The sequence below is a fragment of the Thalassophryne amazonica genome, chromosome 7 (genome assembly GCF_902500255.1).
Source record: "Thalassophryne amazonica chromosome 7, fThaAma1.1, whole genome shotgun sequence".
In the NCBI taxonomy this organism is placed as follows: Eukaryota; Metazoa; Chordata; class Actinopteri; order Batrachoidiformes; family Batrachoididae; genus Thalassophryne; species Thalassophryne amazonica.
The window spans coordinates 65,259,148-65,275,563 of NC_047109.1; the positions used below are offsets into that span (position 1 = coordinate 65,259,148).

The 16,416-nt window shown below is 42.7% G+C and overlaps 1 protein-coding gene across 12 annotated transcripts in view; it reads left to right on the forward strand.

Annotated features, from left to right (window-relative positions):
* cspg5a (chondroitin sulfate proteoglycan 5a) overlaps window positions 1–16,416 on the forward strand; it is a 145,825-nt gene that overhangs the window by 88,571 nt on the left and 40,838 nt on the right. For all 12 annotated transcript variants that reach the window (XR_004561786.1, XR_004561788.1, XM_034174353.1 and 9 more), the window contains exon 3: window positions 4,778–4,966. Coding sequence is in view for 10 of the 12 variants with exons in the window: in XM_034174353.1 (XP_034030244.1) it covers window positions 4,778–4,966 (189 nt within the window). In the remaining 2 variants the exon portion in view is untranslated. The remainder of the gene's footprint in view (window positions 1–4,777; window positions 4,967–16,416) is intronic.

Below are 16,416 nucleotides of genomic sequence, written 5' to 3' on the forward strand. Positions count from 1 at the left end.
CATAACAGAGAATAAACCAAGATGAAAATAAACTACTAATAAATCAAAGATGGGGCAGAAAGACGACAACAGAAACGGGGGGGCCCAACACCCTGATCAGGCCAAAATCATGACAATATTTGAAAGTGAGGTGCAGACTGGCACTCACTATCGCCTGACAAAGTTAGATCCGGATCTGATCCAGATTGTGGATTTTGTGGACATTTGAATTTAATATTGAAAATCCCATTTGGTGTACATTTTCTATTATAAATCAATCAAAAGTGCCTCAGTCACTCTCATTTTTCTGTTATGGATTTACCTACACCACCAAAATTGGATGGAGGTTCCAATTTTATGCCTGTTTGTCTTAAGCAATGTTCTGTGAAAATGATCTGAAAATGAATTCAGAAACCAAAAAGTAAGAAAAAAACCCAACAAAAACAAAAATCTGACAACACACACACACACAAAAAAACAGATTCCAGTGCAAAGTTTTTTTTCAAGGTCAAAATTTGTGGAATTGGAAACTAGTGTTGGCGGAGGTTTGCACTCTACGAGTGTGGTGCGCTAGTTTCTTTAATGTTCTCTAATCACATGAGACCAAACCATCATCTCTTGTCCTCTTTCAGATATTCACCATCACATTTTGGTTTTTTGGGTCTTATTGTGTTCTTCACAAAGTCCTCTGTGCAATAAAAATGTACCTTTACTTTGCAAACAAATGCCAATAAGGCTGTGTTTAGAATCTTTAGTATTTGAGAGGAAATTTTTAAAAGTTCCAGAAGCACCAGCCTTTATCTTCTACCTTCTTTTGCAAACTTTTTATCTTCTCACCTTCTGTCTTGATGCTATCCTCGAAATTCTCTTATGGCTTTTCTTCAGTTGTGCTTCATTTTCTCATCTTTCCATTCTTGCAGCTGTTACATAAGAAAATGTGCCTCCACTCAAGGATAAACTGTTTGAAATACTGGAGCTTCAGTGCTCTGTAGGATTTATACTTACACTCACAGCCACTTCATTAGGTACAATTCAATTACTGATCACAAGCAATGTGAATGTTTGTGATCAGCAATTGCTTGTGAACAGAAATGGGTAATCAGCCAACGACATGGGAGCAACTCAATGCATTTAGGCATCTAGACGTGGTGAAGACAACTTGTTGAAGTTCAAACCGAGCATCGGAATTGGGGGGATTTTAGTGACTTTGAACATGGCATGGTTGTTGGTGCTGGACGGGCTGTTCTGAGTATTTTGGAAACTGCTGATCAACTGGGATTTTCACATACAACCATCTCTAGGGTTTACAGAGAATGGCCTGAAAAAGAGAAGACATCCAGTGAGTGGCAGTTGTGTGTCAGAGGAGAATGTGCAATAATTGATTGCGTGATGCTGTCATATCAGTATGGACTAACATCTCTGAGGACTGTTTCCAACACCTTGTTGAATATGCCACTAAGAATTAAGGCAGTTCTGAAGGCAAAAGAGGGTCAACCCTGTTTTTTTGTCCACATCTTTGCTGGTTTGTTCACAAGAACATTTCTTCTGCTTTAGCAGTTAGCAGAAAACTGTGTGACTTGAAATTTTGGGACTTGTCAGTAAATTCTTTCAGTTGTCCCCTTTTCTCTCAGAGTCACCCCAGTGGATTCTCTTGTTGATTTGGGACAGGCTTTATAATGGACAACCTTTAAATTGACATCCTTCCTGGCATACTCCATGTTATATGGAGAACACATGGTGCTGAACTGGGATCTTTCCAGTTTGAAAGCAAATGTACTGACCATTGGGCCACCACATAGACGTAACGGGTCTAATATAGTCACCCTGGTCTTTGTGGAGACTGTTGTATTTAAGGAGGTGGTGGAACAAGACAAGAATGAAAGAGTGAGGGTGGTAAAGACCAATGAGCAGGAAAACAGATTCTCAAGAAGTTAGTGGTGAGTAAGAAAAAGCAAGAGGAGGGAAAGACTAATGGAGAGGAAGACCGATGAAGAAAGACAAGAAGCAAGATTGGCTGTAGCTGCTAAAACACGACTGTCTCAAAACGGTTCTCTGAGAATGTTTGAGTGTGATGTAATGGCATGGCAGCGCCGCATCTGCTTCCTTTGTCACTTAGCTGGGTTGCTATGACGACCACACCATCCTTGCTTGCTCGCCTTCTTCCTTTATGTGTCCCCCTCTACCATTTTATATTTGCATCCCCCTCACATCTGACTCTGGCTTACATAAACCTCTTTGTGCGAACACAGACACGCTCGAAGGCTGAGTGCATTTAAAAAGTCACATCAGAATTCGTCCTCTCCTTGGTGTATATACACGAAAACGCTTGCAGACACTGCAGTAACGGCTCATTGCCAGCAGTTCCTTCAGAAAAAGCATCAAGGAGTCAGGAAGGATACAGGAAGTCTTTGCTGAAAGGAGTCTGCTTAGCATGGAGGGAGTGTAGCCAGAGTGGTCGTATATTGTTACACCTTCATTCATGTTCTACTCGCCTGCTCTGCTCATGCTGCTGGCCTGCTGTCCATTCATCTTTCCAGTCTTTCTCACCATTGAGCATAACTGCATCATCCTGGCCAGAAATCTTTAAGGAAGCATTTGTCTTTTTGATTAGTTGACCCTGACAAAAGCAACAACCCACCCCCCCCAAAAAAATAAAACAATCGATGGATGGTGCTGAATGTTCTGAGCTGTTCAATTCCAAGAGAATCATTATGAAGAAATGCAGAGCTTCATGACACACTGGATAAAGTGATTATTGAGATGTAAATACACAGGAAATTTGTTAGTGTTAAATTTCCGGTGTTAAGGCATGTGATCATCAGTGATAATGATGAGGACATTAATTTACTTCATTGAAAGATACAGCAGGAGTTTGAGTGTTTTCCACAGTTATATTTAAGCAGGAAACCCTGGCTGTGATGGTAGATGGACTACATTTATATAACGCTTTTTCCATCTGCATCAGACACTCAAAGCGCTTTACAATAATGCCTCACATTCACCTTGATGCCATACAAGGCGCTCACTACACACCGGGAGCGACTTGAGGATTAAGGACCTTGCCCAGGTGATTTTCTGGTCAGGCTGGGATTTGAACAAAGGATCCTCTGGTCTCAAGCCAAAAGCCTAACCACAAGACCATCACCTCCCTAGCTTAAAAGGCTACGTTTTTGTGAGATTATAAATTAATTCCTTTCTGAAATATCACACAAATTCAAGTTTACCTGTTTAAAGCCAGGCCACCCTCTGCACTTCAAAACATCCAATTAGTCCTTGTCGCTCCTGTAAGCAGCAACAGTTGAAAACTTTTAACTTTTGATGGCAAGTGCCGTTGTGGTGCGCAGCTGCTGCCGTCACATCCAGAGGTGGGGGCTGGCTCTTTTTTGTCCGTAACAAGGAGGACAAACGAACAGCGAGAGATGGATTATTAAAGACATTATTATTATTATCATTCTCGTATTATTTGTCGCCTAGCCACCATTCTCATTTTTCTCCCTCCTCCACTCAGTCCGCGTCATCCTGTAGAACCACCTGGTTTAACTCCTAAATCCACCCCATTCCTTATTATTTAAGATTATTTATTTAAAACCTGTATAGGTTGATTAAACTGCAGTCATTATTAAAAATGGCTATAAATGTTGAACAGTGTAATTATTTAAATGTAAATAGCCGTACATCCTACGGTGACATACACAGAATAATGCACAGCCACAGTGCAAGTATTCAAGTCTTATTAAGCAATAAGACAAATTTATTATGATACATGCCAGAAAGTCTGTAGACAAACCCATCTGTCTTTGTCCTCCATGTCCCTAAGCAGACACCATACTCTGCCAAATGACGGCCGAGGGAGTCTGGGACTCAGATGGCGGGTGTACTTGTATTTATTTATTATGAGTGTGTATGTGTGTCACAGATGTATCCATACATCCACACAGGGATGTCCATATCCATTGTGTTAGAATGTACAGTTTTAATTGTCTTTTATTTTGTCTTTTATCGTATCATGCACCCACCCTGTGGAACAGTCTTCCTGCGACCGTGAGACAGTCTGAGTCCATGGACATTTTTAAGTCAAGACTCAAAATCTATTTTTATTCTCTTTCTTATGGATAGTTTTTATTTTTATTTTTTTTTATTCTTTTACTTCTGTTTTTATTTATGTATTTGAATTTTTTTTAATTCATTTTTAATTATTTATTCAATTTTATGTTGACTTGTTTTATGTAAGGCGCCTTGAGATGGCTTTTGCTGTGATAAAGCGCATTATAAGCTAATTAAAAATTAAATTAATTAAATTATTTTGAGAGCCAGAAAGTTATTTAAAAAATCATGCCACCATGAATAAAACTGTAATCTATACCTAACAGTGACTCACCCCTTTTTTCTACATCCCATAAGTAATAAAGATGAACATGTCATGTGACATGTTGTCCACCGCTTGAAGGTTTTAGGGCTGCATATGAAAAGTGTTTTCAGTTTACACAAGGAAGCACGTAAAGATAATGAAGAACAGAGAGCAGATCCTCAGAATGTCAACAACCAGTAAACTGAATCATGGAGGCATTCACGTCATGTTTAATTATTAAATACAAAATCTGGCAAGTTAGTAACATAAAAACCAGCAGTGTCAGCTCGTGTTTCACCCTGAGGAATTTGTCATTTCCTTTTTCTTTTTTGCCACCTTTTTGTTGGTTCTTTATTCTTTTTCACTCCATAGTTAATTACCAACTGCTGTAATTTTTTTTAAATCACAGTCTTCTTGTCCTCTATTTGCTGTTTTCTGTCTCTTTTGCAGATGTAATGTCCAGGATTACATCTGGCATAAGGGTGTTCGCTGCGAGTCGGTGGTAACTGAGTTCCAGGTGATGTGCCTAGCCGTGGGCGCCTTGGCTGTCGTCGTCCTGCTGCTCTTCATGATTGTCGTCTGCTTTGCCAAAAAGCTCCACATGCTGAAGACGGAGAACAAGAAGCTGCGCAAGCGCAGGTGAGGTTTTCTTTCACCAAAGACCTGTGTCTTTTTAGTTAAAGAAGTCTTTTTTGTGAACTGTAAAACTTTAGTTACAGTTGTAGATCATCTTCACAAGATTTTATTGTTTGATTCACCCTCTTTCAGTTTTAAGTGTCAATCCATTCTAATTCATGAAGAAAAATATGTGAAAAAATATGTGCACATCTGATCACATCAGATCAGAAGATAAGTAGAGCATCCAGATTAGTGCTTGGTTGGGAGAGCACTTCAGACCACCAGGAGCTGCACACATGATTCAGGCAGACTGTCTGGTCTAAAATGTGTGCCAAATCCCAGGTCAGCTGTGGGAGCAACTAAAAGATAAAAAACAAACAAACAAACAAATACATAAATAAATAAATCACCTGTTCATTTCGAAGCCCGAAGCAGGGAATGATTTCTTGGACCATTTGTGTCAAAAAATGTCTCTGCATAGATTTGTGCAGCTGAAAAGGAAGAAACAACTTTTGATCAAACTATCAAGTGTCTGGGAAACCAAAGTTGAGTATTGTTTGGTGACAAAACATCATGCAGTCTACATTATTACACCCTGACCTCCTCGTTTTGATGTTACATGATGGTAGTCCTCATCACATTGGGTCCAGTTTTATAATCTTTTCTCAAATATTAATACCATTATTAGTACGATGTGCTTGTCCAGAGGTGCCATGCCAGATTTATGAAACACTTGTAAATCCAGGTAATTGCTTAAACTATCCCAGTCATCAGTCACCTGAATTCCACCTGTTTGTATTTTAATGTGTTCACAACAACAATGAATTACAATACATAACGGTCCCAAAATACCAAATAAGGCTGTGTGCCTTGTCCGTATATGACACAGACGTCCAATCAGGATACTGGGATCAACAACACTGATGGACTTTTTTTCCATTAAATTGTTAGTGATGAAGGTGATGTTGAACCAGATTGTTGACCAAATAATACAAATGCATGTAATATACTCACTACTCAAAAAAGTAAAGGAGCAGTTTTTAATCCGAGTATAGCATCAAGTCAGTTCACCTTCTGGGATATTGATCTGGTCAGTTGAGTAGCAGAGGAGGTACTAATCAGTTTCAGCTGTTTTGGTGTTAATGAAATTAATAGCAGGTGCACTAGAGGGGCATCAATGAGACAACACTCAAAACAGGAATGGTTTTACAGGTGGTCTGACATTTTTCCCTCATTATCTTTTCTGACTAATTTTTCCCTAGTTTTGCATTTGGCTAGGGTCATGGTGTGGTACCTGGACCTTACAGTGGTTCCACAGGTAGTCCAGCTCCTCCAGGATGGCACATTAATACGTGCCATTGCCAGAAGGTTTGCTATGTCTCCCAGCACAGTCTCAAGAGCATGGAGGAAATTCCAGGACTCAAGCAGTTACTCTAGGAGAGCTGGAAAGAGCCATAGAAGGTCCTTAACCCATCAGCAGGACGGGTATCTGCTCCTCTGTGCAAGGCGGAACATGATGAGCGCTGCCAGAGCCCTACAAAATGATCTCCAGCAGGCCATTTGTGTGAATATCTCTGACTAATCAAGCAGAAACAGGCTTCATGGGGGTGGTCTGAAGGCCCGATATCCTGTAGTGGACAATGTACTCATTGACCGGCACAGATGAGAGCAGTTTCAACCTGAACACGTGACATGTGAAAGAGTCTGGAGACACTGTGGAACATATTATGCTGCCTGCAACATCATTCAGCATTGGTGATGGGTCGGTGATGGTCTGGGGAGGCATGTCCCTGGAAGGACACACAGACCTCTACAGGCTAGACAACGGCAATCTGACTGCTATTAGGTATTGAGATGAAATCCTTAGACCCACTGTCAGACCCTAAGCTGATGCAGTGGGTCCTTGGTTCCTCCTGGTGCACAACAATGCCCGGACTCAGTGTGCAGGCTGTTCCTGGAAGATATAGTGACTGAACCCCACACTTGCCTGACCTAAATCCAATAGAACACCTCTGGGACATTATGTTTCGGTCCATCCGACTCACCTCAGACTGTCCAGGAGCTAAGTGAAGCCCTAGTCCAGATCTGTGAGGAGATCCCCCAGGACACCATCCGTTGTCTCATTAGGAGCATGCCCCGACATTGTTAGGCATCCATACAAGCATCTGGGGGCCATAAAAACTACAGAGTACCATTTTGAGTTGCTACAATGAAATTTGGGCAAAATGGACAAGCCTGCCGTATCTTTTTTTTTTTTTCCTGTGATTTTCCGGGTGACTTTGAATTCAGCCCTCAGTTTTCATTTCCATCAAATTATGTGGCATCCTTTCGTTCCTAACGCATTACCCAGTCCATATCAGGAAAGGTTTCCAGCATGTTGTTTCCCCCATTAAGATCTAATGTGTTTTAAAAGTTCTCCTTTCATTTTTTTTAGGAGCAGTATATACAGTGAAAATTTTATTTCAGAAAGTGATATATATATATATATATATATATATATATGTTTATTTATTTATTTATTCTAGACTCATTACAGCCAGTCTTTTTCTGTACTCGCTTATTGTAATTAAGGGTCATGGGCGAGCCCATGAATAACTTTCTCGGGAATGTGTGATGTTTTGACTCACTGGGTACAGTGCAGAGAAATGCTGGTTTCTCAGAATGCAAAAGGTGGAGAACTATGTCCTACTTTTTCTGGGTCAGTCTCAAAACTCAGTCACCCCTCGTAATTGTAACCTTAAAAGAGGTGAGATGAGCAATACAAATATATAAATAAATAAAACCTATGTAGCGTATACTTTCAGTAGTTTGTTGGCGCATTTCAGATAATGAATTTTCAGCGTTGTTATTTCAGTCTTGTTGTCTTTAAAATTGTTACATTTTACACGGATGGTTGGTTTTTTGCTCCATGGTTGCTGTGGTAACTCCTCTGAAGCACAGCAGTGAGAACACACCGACCGTCAGCACAGACAGCAGACGCCCTTTCTCTCCTTGCCATTGGCTGTTAGGTCACATTTGGCATCACCATCATGTTTACACCAGCAAAAAATGGAGGTAGCAACATCAACTGCTCAACATCTGCTTGCAGCCATCAGAGATTATGTGCCTTGCTCAAGGACACTTGCAGTCAAGGATGACTCAGCTGCAAGTAATTCCAACAACTAAATGGCCATAACCACTGCATGAAGCGACAGTTTAGGTCAGTGATGTCAAATTCAGTCACCCAGATGCCTTTTCAGGACAATTATTAATTATACTTTTAAAAGTTACACAGAGCCAAGTTATCATTATTACCAAATTATCAAAAACCAACATGTTTTCATAATAATAGTAATCACTTTTATAGCACTTTCAAATAGAAAATGTCAGTGTTCTTCATAAAAACACCATATACTGTAACTCAGAACTCAGAAGAAGTTTATTGCCATTGCCAATGAACAGGATTCACAGACTAGGAATTTGCTTTGGTATAATGGTGCAACATTAAACAGAGAGCAATATAAAATGCTAAGATAAAATATGTGCTAAAATAAGATAAAATATGAAATAGAAATATGAAATATGAAGGGCTATGTACAACGACACAAACAGAACAACAGTGCAGTGGGAGGAGTGCAATTAAAAACCAGAGTACATTGTCTAAAGTGACCCATGATAAAATGATAAAGTGACAGAGTTAAGGTTAAGGTGACTGAGTTATGAAGTGTTCATGAGTCTAACGGCAGAGGGGAAGAAACTGTTCTTATGGCGGGAGGTTCTGGTCCGGATGGACCGTAGCCTCCTGCCTGAGGGGAGTGGTTCAAATAAACCGTGTGCAGGGTGAGAAGGGTCAGCTGTAATCCAACCTGCTCGGCCCAGAGTCCTGGAGACGTGCAGGTCGTGGAGAGATGGAAGGCTACAGCCGATCACCTTCTCAGCAGAGGCCACAATGCGCTGCAGTCTGTGTCTGTCCCTGGCTGTGGCCCTGGTGTACCACACCATGATGGAGGAGCAGAGGATGGACTTGATGACGGCCGTGTAGAACTGCACCATCAGCTGGACAGGCAGCTTGGCCTTCTTCAGCTGCTGCAGGAAGTATATCCTCTGCTGGGCCTTCTTGATGAGGGAGCTGATGGTTGACTCCTACTTGAGGTCCTGGGTGATGGTGGTGCAGAGGAAGCGGTGACAGTCTACAGTGATGATGGGGCTGTTGGTGAGGGCGAGGGAGGGTGGGGGGGCTGTGGCTTTCCTGAAGTCCACGATCATCTCCAGTGTTTTCTGGGCGTTGAGCTCCAAGTTGTTGCTGCTGCACCAGGTCACCAGCCGGTCCACCTCCCTCCTGTAGGCAGACTCATCCCCATCCGAAATTAGACGGTGAGGGTGGTGTCATCCGCAAACTTGATGAGCTTTACGGAGTCGTGGCTGGAGGTGCAGCAGTTAGTGTACAGGGAGAAGAGCAGAGGGGAAAGGACACAGCCCTGTGGAGATCCTGTGCTGAGAGCCCGAGTGTTCGAGACATTCTTTCCCAGCCTCACACGCTGACTCCGGTCTGTCAGGAAGTCTGTGATCCACCTGCAGGTGGAGTCGGGCACGTGGAGCATAGAAAGCTTGCCCTGGAGCAAAGCCGGAAGGATGGTTTTGAATGCAGAGCTGAAGTCCACAAACAGGATCCTAGCATAGGTTCCTGGGGAGTCCAGGTGCTGCAGGATGGAGTGCAGGGCCAGGTTTATGGCGTCATCTACAGACCTGTTGGCTCTGTAGGCAAACTGCAGGGGGTCGGTGATGGACTTCAGGTGGGATAAAACCAGGCGTTCGAAGGTCTTCATGACTGCAGACGTGAGAGCCACAGGCCTGTAGTCATTAAGTCCAGTGACGCGTGGTTTCTTGGGGACTGGAACTATGATGGAGGACTTGAAACAGACTGGAACGTGGCATGACTCCAGGGAGGTGTTGAAGATCCCCGTGAAACGCAACAACAACACAACAACAACAAACCAACTAAATTAATTAACTATGAATTAAAACCAGGTTAATTGTAGGCAGTTCAAAACAAATAAATTCTATCAAGTTCAGCCTGTGGTTGGGTCATATATGGTTACTTTAAAGAGATGAGGATCAACCAGTTGTCTGCCTGGGTAGTTACCATCCAGGACCAAAGGTGCTTCCATAGTGTGGCGGGTGTGACAATGCATGGGATACCCGTATGCTCCCAGAGCTAACCTGACTAAATTTTATGAGCCCTCTTAATATTACTTATTGAATGACTGATTTGTTTTGTTGCAGCAGGTGATGGTGGTTAAGCAGTAGGCTTGAGACCAGAGGGTCCTGTGTTCAGACACCCGCTAGACTGGGAAATCACTACGGGCCCTTGGGCAAGGTCCTTATTTTCCCAGATCCTTCTGTTGTGCAATTGAGTGCCTTGCATGGCAGCACTCTGACATCGAGATGGAAATGTGGTACATACAGCGCCCTCCAAAAGTATTGGAACACTTGGTATTTCACACATTTTGTTTCGGTCATTTCAAATACAAAAAATACAAAAAAAAAAAAAAAAATTGTAAAATTATCTTCCTTAAACTCAAACTGAAACCAAATCTCTGCAACTTGATATAAATGAATTCAAATATAAAAGTCAAGATGATAGGGTGTATAAGTAATGGAACACTTTGGTATAACATCTGCAAATAATCAGTTTTATTGCCAGTTTTCTTCAGACATGCAGCAAAGATTTGAGCCCTGTGCTATTTGTGCACAGCATGAAGAAATTAACAATCAAATCTGTTTAGTTTTCCATCACAATCAACCAGAGTATGCACCAGCCAACACTAAAATAAAACTCTGTGCCAAATATAACATAGATGCATGGTACAGGAGCTAAGTGGCACTTCAAAAATCTGCTTGTCTAGTAGGATAAAGGTAGTGATGCTTGAACTCAAATAATGTTTAGGGTTCTGATCAGCTTACAGTGGAAAAAATAATTACAGACTGGCCTAGCCTATAGGGTCCACTGTTCCATATTTGTTTAAGGACATCCAACATTAGCTCCAGATGTCTCAGGGTTAAGGCACCTTGACACCTGCATGAATTTGACCCCCGAAGTGCTGTGCAATTCCTTGTCCCGCTTTTGTCCTGCTTTGTCCCGCTTGATGCCACGTTATATAAAATAAAGCCTGTGTCATATCATTTCGTAGCCGATGACACATTTGCTCTCAGAACTTGGCTGAAGAATCCATTCTCTCATCGTTCCCAGAATCACAGAGAAATTCCTTCTACAGCTACAGGTTGTCTCGTGATCATCGTGCGGTGGAGAACGCATTTGGAATCCTGTCTCAAAGGTAATTATTTAGAATACACTCAACAAAAATATAAACGCAACACTTTTGGTTTTGCTCCCATTTTGTATGAGATGAACTCAAAGATCTAAAACTTTTTCCACATACACAATATCACCATTTCCCTCAAATATTGTTTACAAATCTGTGATAGTGAGCACTTCTCCTTTGCTGAGATAATCCATCCCACCTCACAGGTGTGCCATATCAAGATGCTGATTAGACACCATGATTAGTGCACAGGTGTGCCTTAGACAATAAAAGGCCACTCTGAAAGGTGCAGTTTTGTTTTATTGGGGGGGGGGGGGGGGATACCAGTCAGTATCTGGTGTGACCACCATTTGCCTCATGCAGTGCAACACATCTCCTTTGCATAGAGTTGATCAGGTTGTCAATTGTGGCCTGTGGAATGTTGGTCCACTCCTCTTCAATGGCTGTGCGAAGTTGCTGGATATTGGAAGGAACTGGTACACGCTGTCGTATACGCCGGTCCAGAGCATCCCAAACATGCTCAATGGGTGATTATCTCAGCAAAGGAGAAGTGCTCACTATCACAGATTTAGACTGGTTTGTGAACAATATTTGAGGGAAATGGTGATATTGTGTATGTGGAAAAAGTTTTAGATCTTTGAGTTCATCTCATACAAAATGGGAGCAAAACCAAAAGTGTTGCGTTTATATTTTTGTTGAGTGTATATATATTTTACTGGATTGGTAAAACAGTTTCACTTTCATTCCTTCTTATGAGTTAGATAATGTATCTGTAAAGTTGTGTTTATTATAGATGTAGCAGCTCTTCATAATAATAATTTCAGGTTCAGATGCCCTGCGCGCATTCACACAGTGTTTTTTGAATAGGTTGCGCAATGTTCACGACTAGTTCATGCAAGTGGGGTGAAGTTTATGCAGCCACACACAGTTCACTCACAGTTTACAACAGCTGACAGCACGTTTACTCTTTGGCACGCAAAATTGCGTGCCAGTGCAGGGATCAAATTTGTGCAAGTGTCAAGGTGCCTCAACACTTAAAGATACACAGATTAACATCACTATGGTTACTATTATATAAATGGTGACTGAGAAAATGAGAGTGTGACAGACTGAAAGTCTGGGATTGAATATATAAAGAAACTTGTTGGGGGTTGTTTCGGCACAGCTTTGCCAGTGAGCCTGTTTCAGACTGTTTCTCCCTAGCAACAGAGCTACTGCAGATGATCAGCAGCCCGGCGGACGAGACTAAGCACTGCAAATGCAAATGTGGACCAAAGGACCAAAGCCAGATCCCACACTAGGATCTATTTTTAGCTTGATTGGTAAGGTGATCATGCTAGTAATGGTGAAAGAGATTAGGATGAAGAGGACGATGAAGCCAGCTGGTCATGTCATGGCATGGAAAATGAAAAATGGTGCAGCCAGTAGCAGATGTAGTGTTAGCAAGCAGAAATGAAAAAAGGATGATGTCATTGTTACTCTGGATCCAGCTGAAAGTAGGGCAGTGTGAACAGGAGAGGGAGAAAGGGTGAGGGAGTGACTGAAAAAGAAACAAAGAGAAGCCACCCAGACAAAATGATGAGCTATACAGTACCAGTCAAACACACTTTCCCAAAATGGGCAAGTGTGTCCAAAAGTTTGACTGGCAGTGTATCTGTATGTATCTACTGAGAATCCTTTGGTACCACTGTGTCAAACTGGACTCAGACAAGGTGCATCACTTGCATTGTGACGGAACATCAGTTATAACATTTTGGCTGTGTGGCACGTTTCTTTGTACATAATGAATCATGCATGTGTCTGAGTGTGCAGTATGTTCAGGTGGCTTGTTAACTTCATCTCATGATCCAGTATGTAGGTGACTCAGTAATGAGGATCCCTGCAACAGGCCACGGGGATGCCGGCATATCAGTTGATCAAAACAGATAGATGGTTCCTTTTGAGAAGGGGGATACACCAGTTGCTTGGTGGTTGTCATCTAGAATCCGACGCGGTTCTGTGGTGTGGTGCGCTGCACCACTGCATGCTCACAAACCTGACTTAAACTTGTGCACTGGAAACCTTGAAGCTTTCTGCTTGTAAATATGCCTAAAAAGGGGGTGGGCAGATGCACAAGTGCATGGTCAACAATACTTTTGATGTTTTGATCACATCTAGACTAACCCATAACTCAGCAAACAGGTGGAGCATTGGTGATACCCTGCATGACCTGGGTGAGACGAATGAAGCCCAAACATTACCCTATTTTTGAGGGCTGAGTGGCAGTTTTCATAAAAGTTTCTGATCGTCTTAGTTCCATAGTAATTGCAGATTAACTGGACCTAAAGTCTTCAAGCTCCTGATAGCTGTCAAAAGCGCTATCTGATGCTAACCTCGCTAACATATAAAATTAAATAAAACAACAATTTCACTTGACTGAAATACGGGAGCACAGACTTCTTAGATGATATGCTAGGATAATCAACAAAGTCATAGTATCACAGATAATTGAAATAAAATGTTTAGAAAGGATAGACATGGTGCTCCACACCAGATAATATATGGTGAGGTGACACGGAAAGATGCAAAGATGAAAGCGGAAAGTATGCATAAAATGAATGAAGAAAATGAAAGAAGGCTATCAGTGAAAAGCACATAAAGAAACAAAGGGTATGAAAGAAGGAGAGAAGAGGAAAATGGAGGAAAAGCTGGTCCACAAAATAGATGCAGTTAAAACTGAAAGTAAAAACCTGAAGAAAGAAGCCAAAAAAGAAGACAGAATGATGGAGGGAAGGTTCAAGGTAAGAAAGGAGAGAGAGATGCAAAATGCAGAGAAGGAAAGAGAGAAGGAGTTTAAAAGAGATGGAGGAAAGGTAATAAAAGCTAAGGTAAGAATGGAGGGAAAGAAAGAAGGCATGGCAGTAAAGAGGGAAAGAGTGGGCTCAGAGTTTGATGGTTTCTGGTATCAAAGGTCTGAGAACTAAGATCACAAGTGCTGATTGGATAACAGATCTCCCGCTCTTTCGCCTCTCTCTCTCTCTCTCTCTCTCTCTCTCTCTCTCTCTCTCTCTCTCTCTCTCTCTCTCTCTCTCTCTCTCTCTCTCTCTCTCTCTCTCTCTCTCTCTTTCTCTCTCTCTCTCTCCATTGACACAGCATGGGAGCCTGTCCCAGCACTCATAAAATAAAAATAAGGGCATTTGCTTGTGGATCATAGAAAAGGGCATTTTTTGAACTGCTGAGCAGATCACAGCCTCCATATGACTGAGTACTGAAGAGATGAGAGGGTGTAACAAAATGAGAAATTCCAGAGTGCAGGATGCTCAGTGCATGATAAAATATTCAGAGTGAAGCTTTTTACTGCCTGGTGAAAATGAGAGCATATATATTTTTTAGAGGAATGTGAAGAAGTAATTCTGTGACATGTCTTGTCAGTGTTATTGTTTGAAGTTCCTTGAAACAAACATCTTCATCCCTTTTGACAAGTCAAGAAGAAGAAAGAGGACGAAACTGAGAGAATTCACTTTAACGCGATCAAAAGAACCCTCAAAATATTGTCGTGACTGGCAGAGACAGTTGCTCTGTTGATTGACACTTCTGCACTTGTGTGGGCAAGATGACTTGTTTTGGCGATACTGTGTGCAAGTTTTTATTGTAGTTATGTGGTTTTCAGGTTTTTGGTTGGCTAGGAGAGCACTACGGTTTATGGCCCCGTCACACTTAGCAAGAATCAAGCCGACCCAGGCGGAATGTTAAAAAAAAAACAAAGTTCGTGCCACATCTGGGAGGGAATAAAAACTGCGGAAGACAACTGTCCAACCACACAGACTGTGCTTCCACCCGCCCTGAATGATTTGTACACACGCCGTGCGCATTAAGCCTCTGAACGCAGTACAAATGTTGGTGGAACACATTAGTATTACCTAAACAGCTGGCAGAATGCAGCAAGATTATGATGAATGCACTTATATTGGCATACGAGTGAGGTCCGATTGTGGGTGCAGGAAATATATTCCTGCAGCACTCACACTGCACTCATAGTGTGTTCAGGTACAGTCAGGACATTGGGCCCGACGAACGCGATCAGATTGCTTCGAATGCCATTTTTATGTCGTACAAATTTTTAGATTGCAGTCAGATTGCGGTCAGACTGCACTCCACCCGCCATTCGATATATTTCCACCTCAATTGCAACTTGACTGTTGTGAAAGTGTCGTGACACAGACCCACAACAGGGGGCGTTAATGAACGGACAATGGATAAGCCAAAAAGTAACAATTTAATGTTGTGAATCACACAACGATGTACAGACAATAACAATACAGTGACTGTCAATCATACACCAGGTGACGTGTGGGCAGGCTCGACGATAGAAGACGCCTGGCGAGAGAAAAGCCGGATCCACACAGCTTCCACCGCCAACGGAGCTGAAGAACACTGGAGTCACCAAGCCCTGCGCCCCAGGTGGCCGCTGTCTTCAGCAGTCAGACCCGGTACTGCTGGCAGAGAACAGAGACAGTCCAGATGAGTGTGAGGTCACACACTCAGTAATCCCACAGTCTGTATTCAGTAAAGGAGGGAGAACCTCCACCTCCAATCACACACTCGTGCAGCTCCTGAGATAACCACTTATCTGGGTGGGGTGTGAGGCGAAGCCGTCGCAGTCCACACCAAACGCCAACTCCGCAGACAGGGTATCCATCCCAGGAAAACGGCTGCAAAAAGAGATCAGACTAATACTCGAATTTAAGTCAGCAGAGAAAATGACCTGATTGGTAGTTGATTTCTCGGCGGGGAGGTGGAGTTGCAGTCCGGCCTTTATGGTGGTGGTGATGAGTAGTGGATGAGTGACAGCTGGTACGGATGATGAGTGACAGCTGTCACTCCTGGTCGCTCCGACGTCCTCTCGTGCTTGAAGCCCGCACTTGAAGCAGGGCGCCATCTTGTGGTGGTGGGCCAGCAGTACCTCCTCTTCAGCGGCCCACACAACAGGACCCCCCCCTCAATGGGCGCCTCCTGGCGCCCGACCAGGCTTGTCCGGGTGACGTGTGTAGAAGTCGGCCAGGAGGGCCGGGTCGAGGATGAAGCTCCTCTTCACCCAGGAGCGCTCTTCGGGGCCATAACCCTCCCAGTCCACCAGATACTGGAACTCCCGGCCCTTTCGACGGACGTCCAGGAGCCGGCATACCGTCC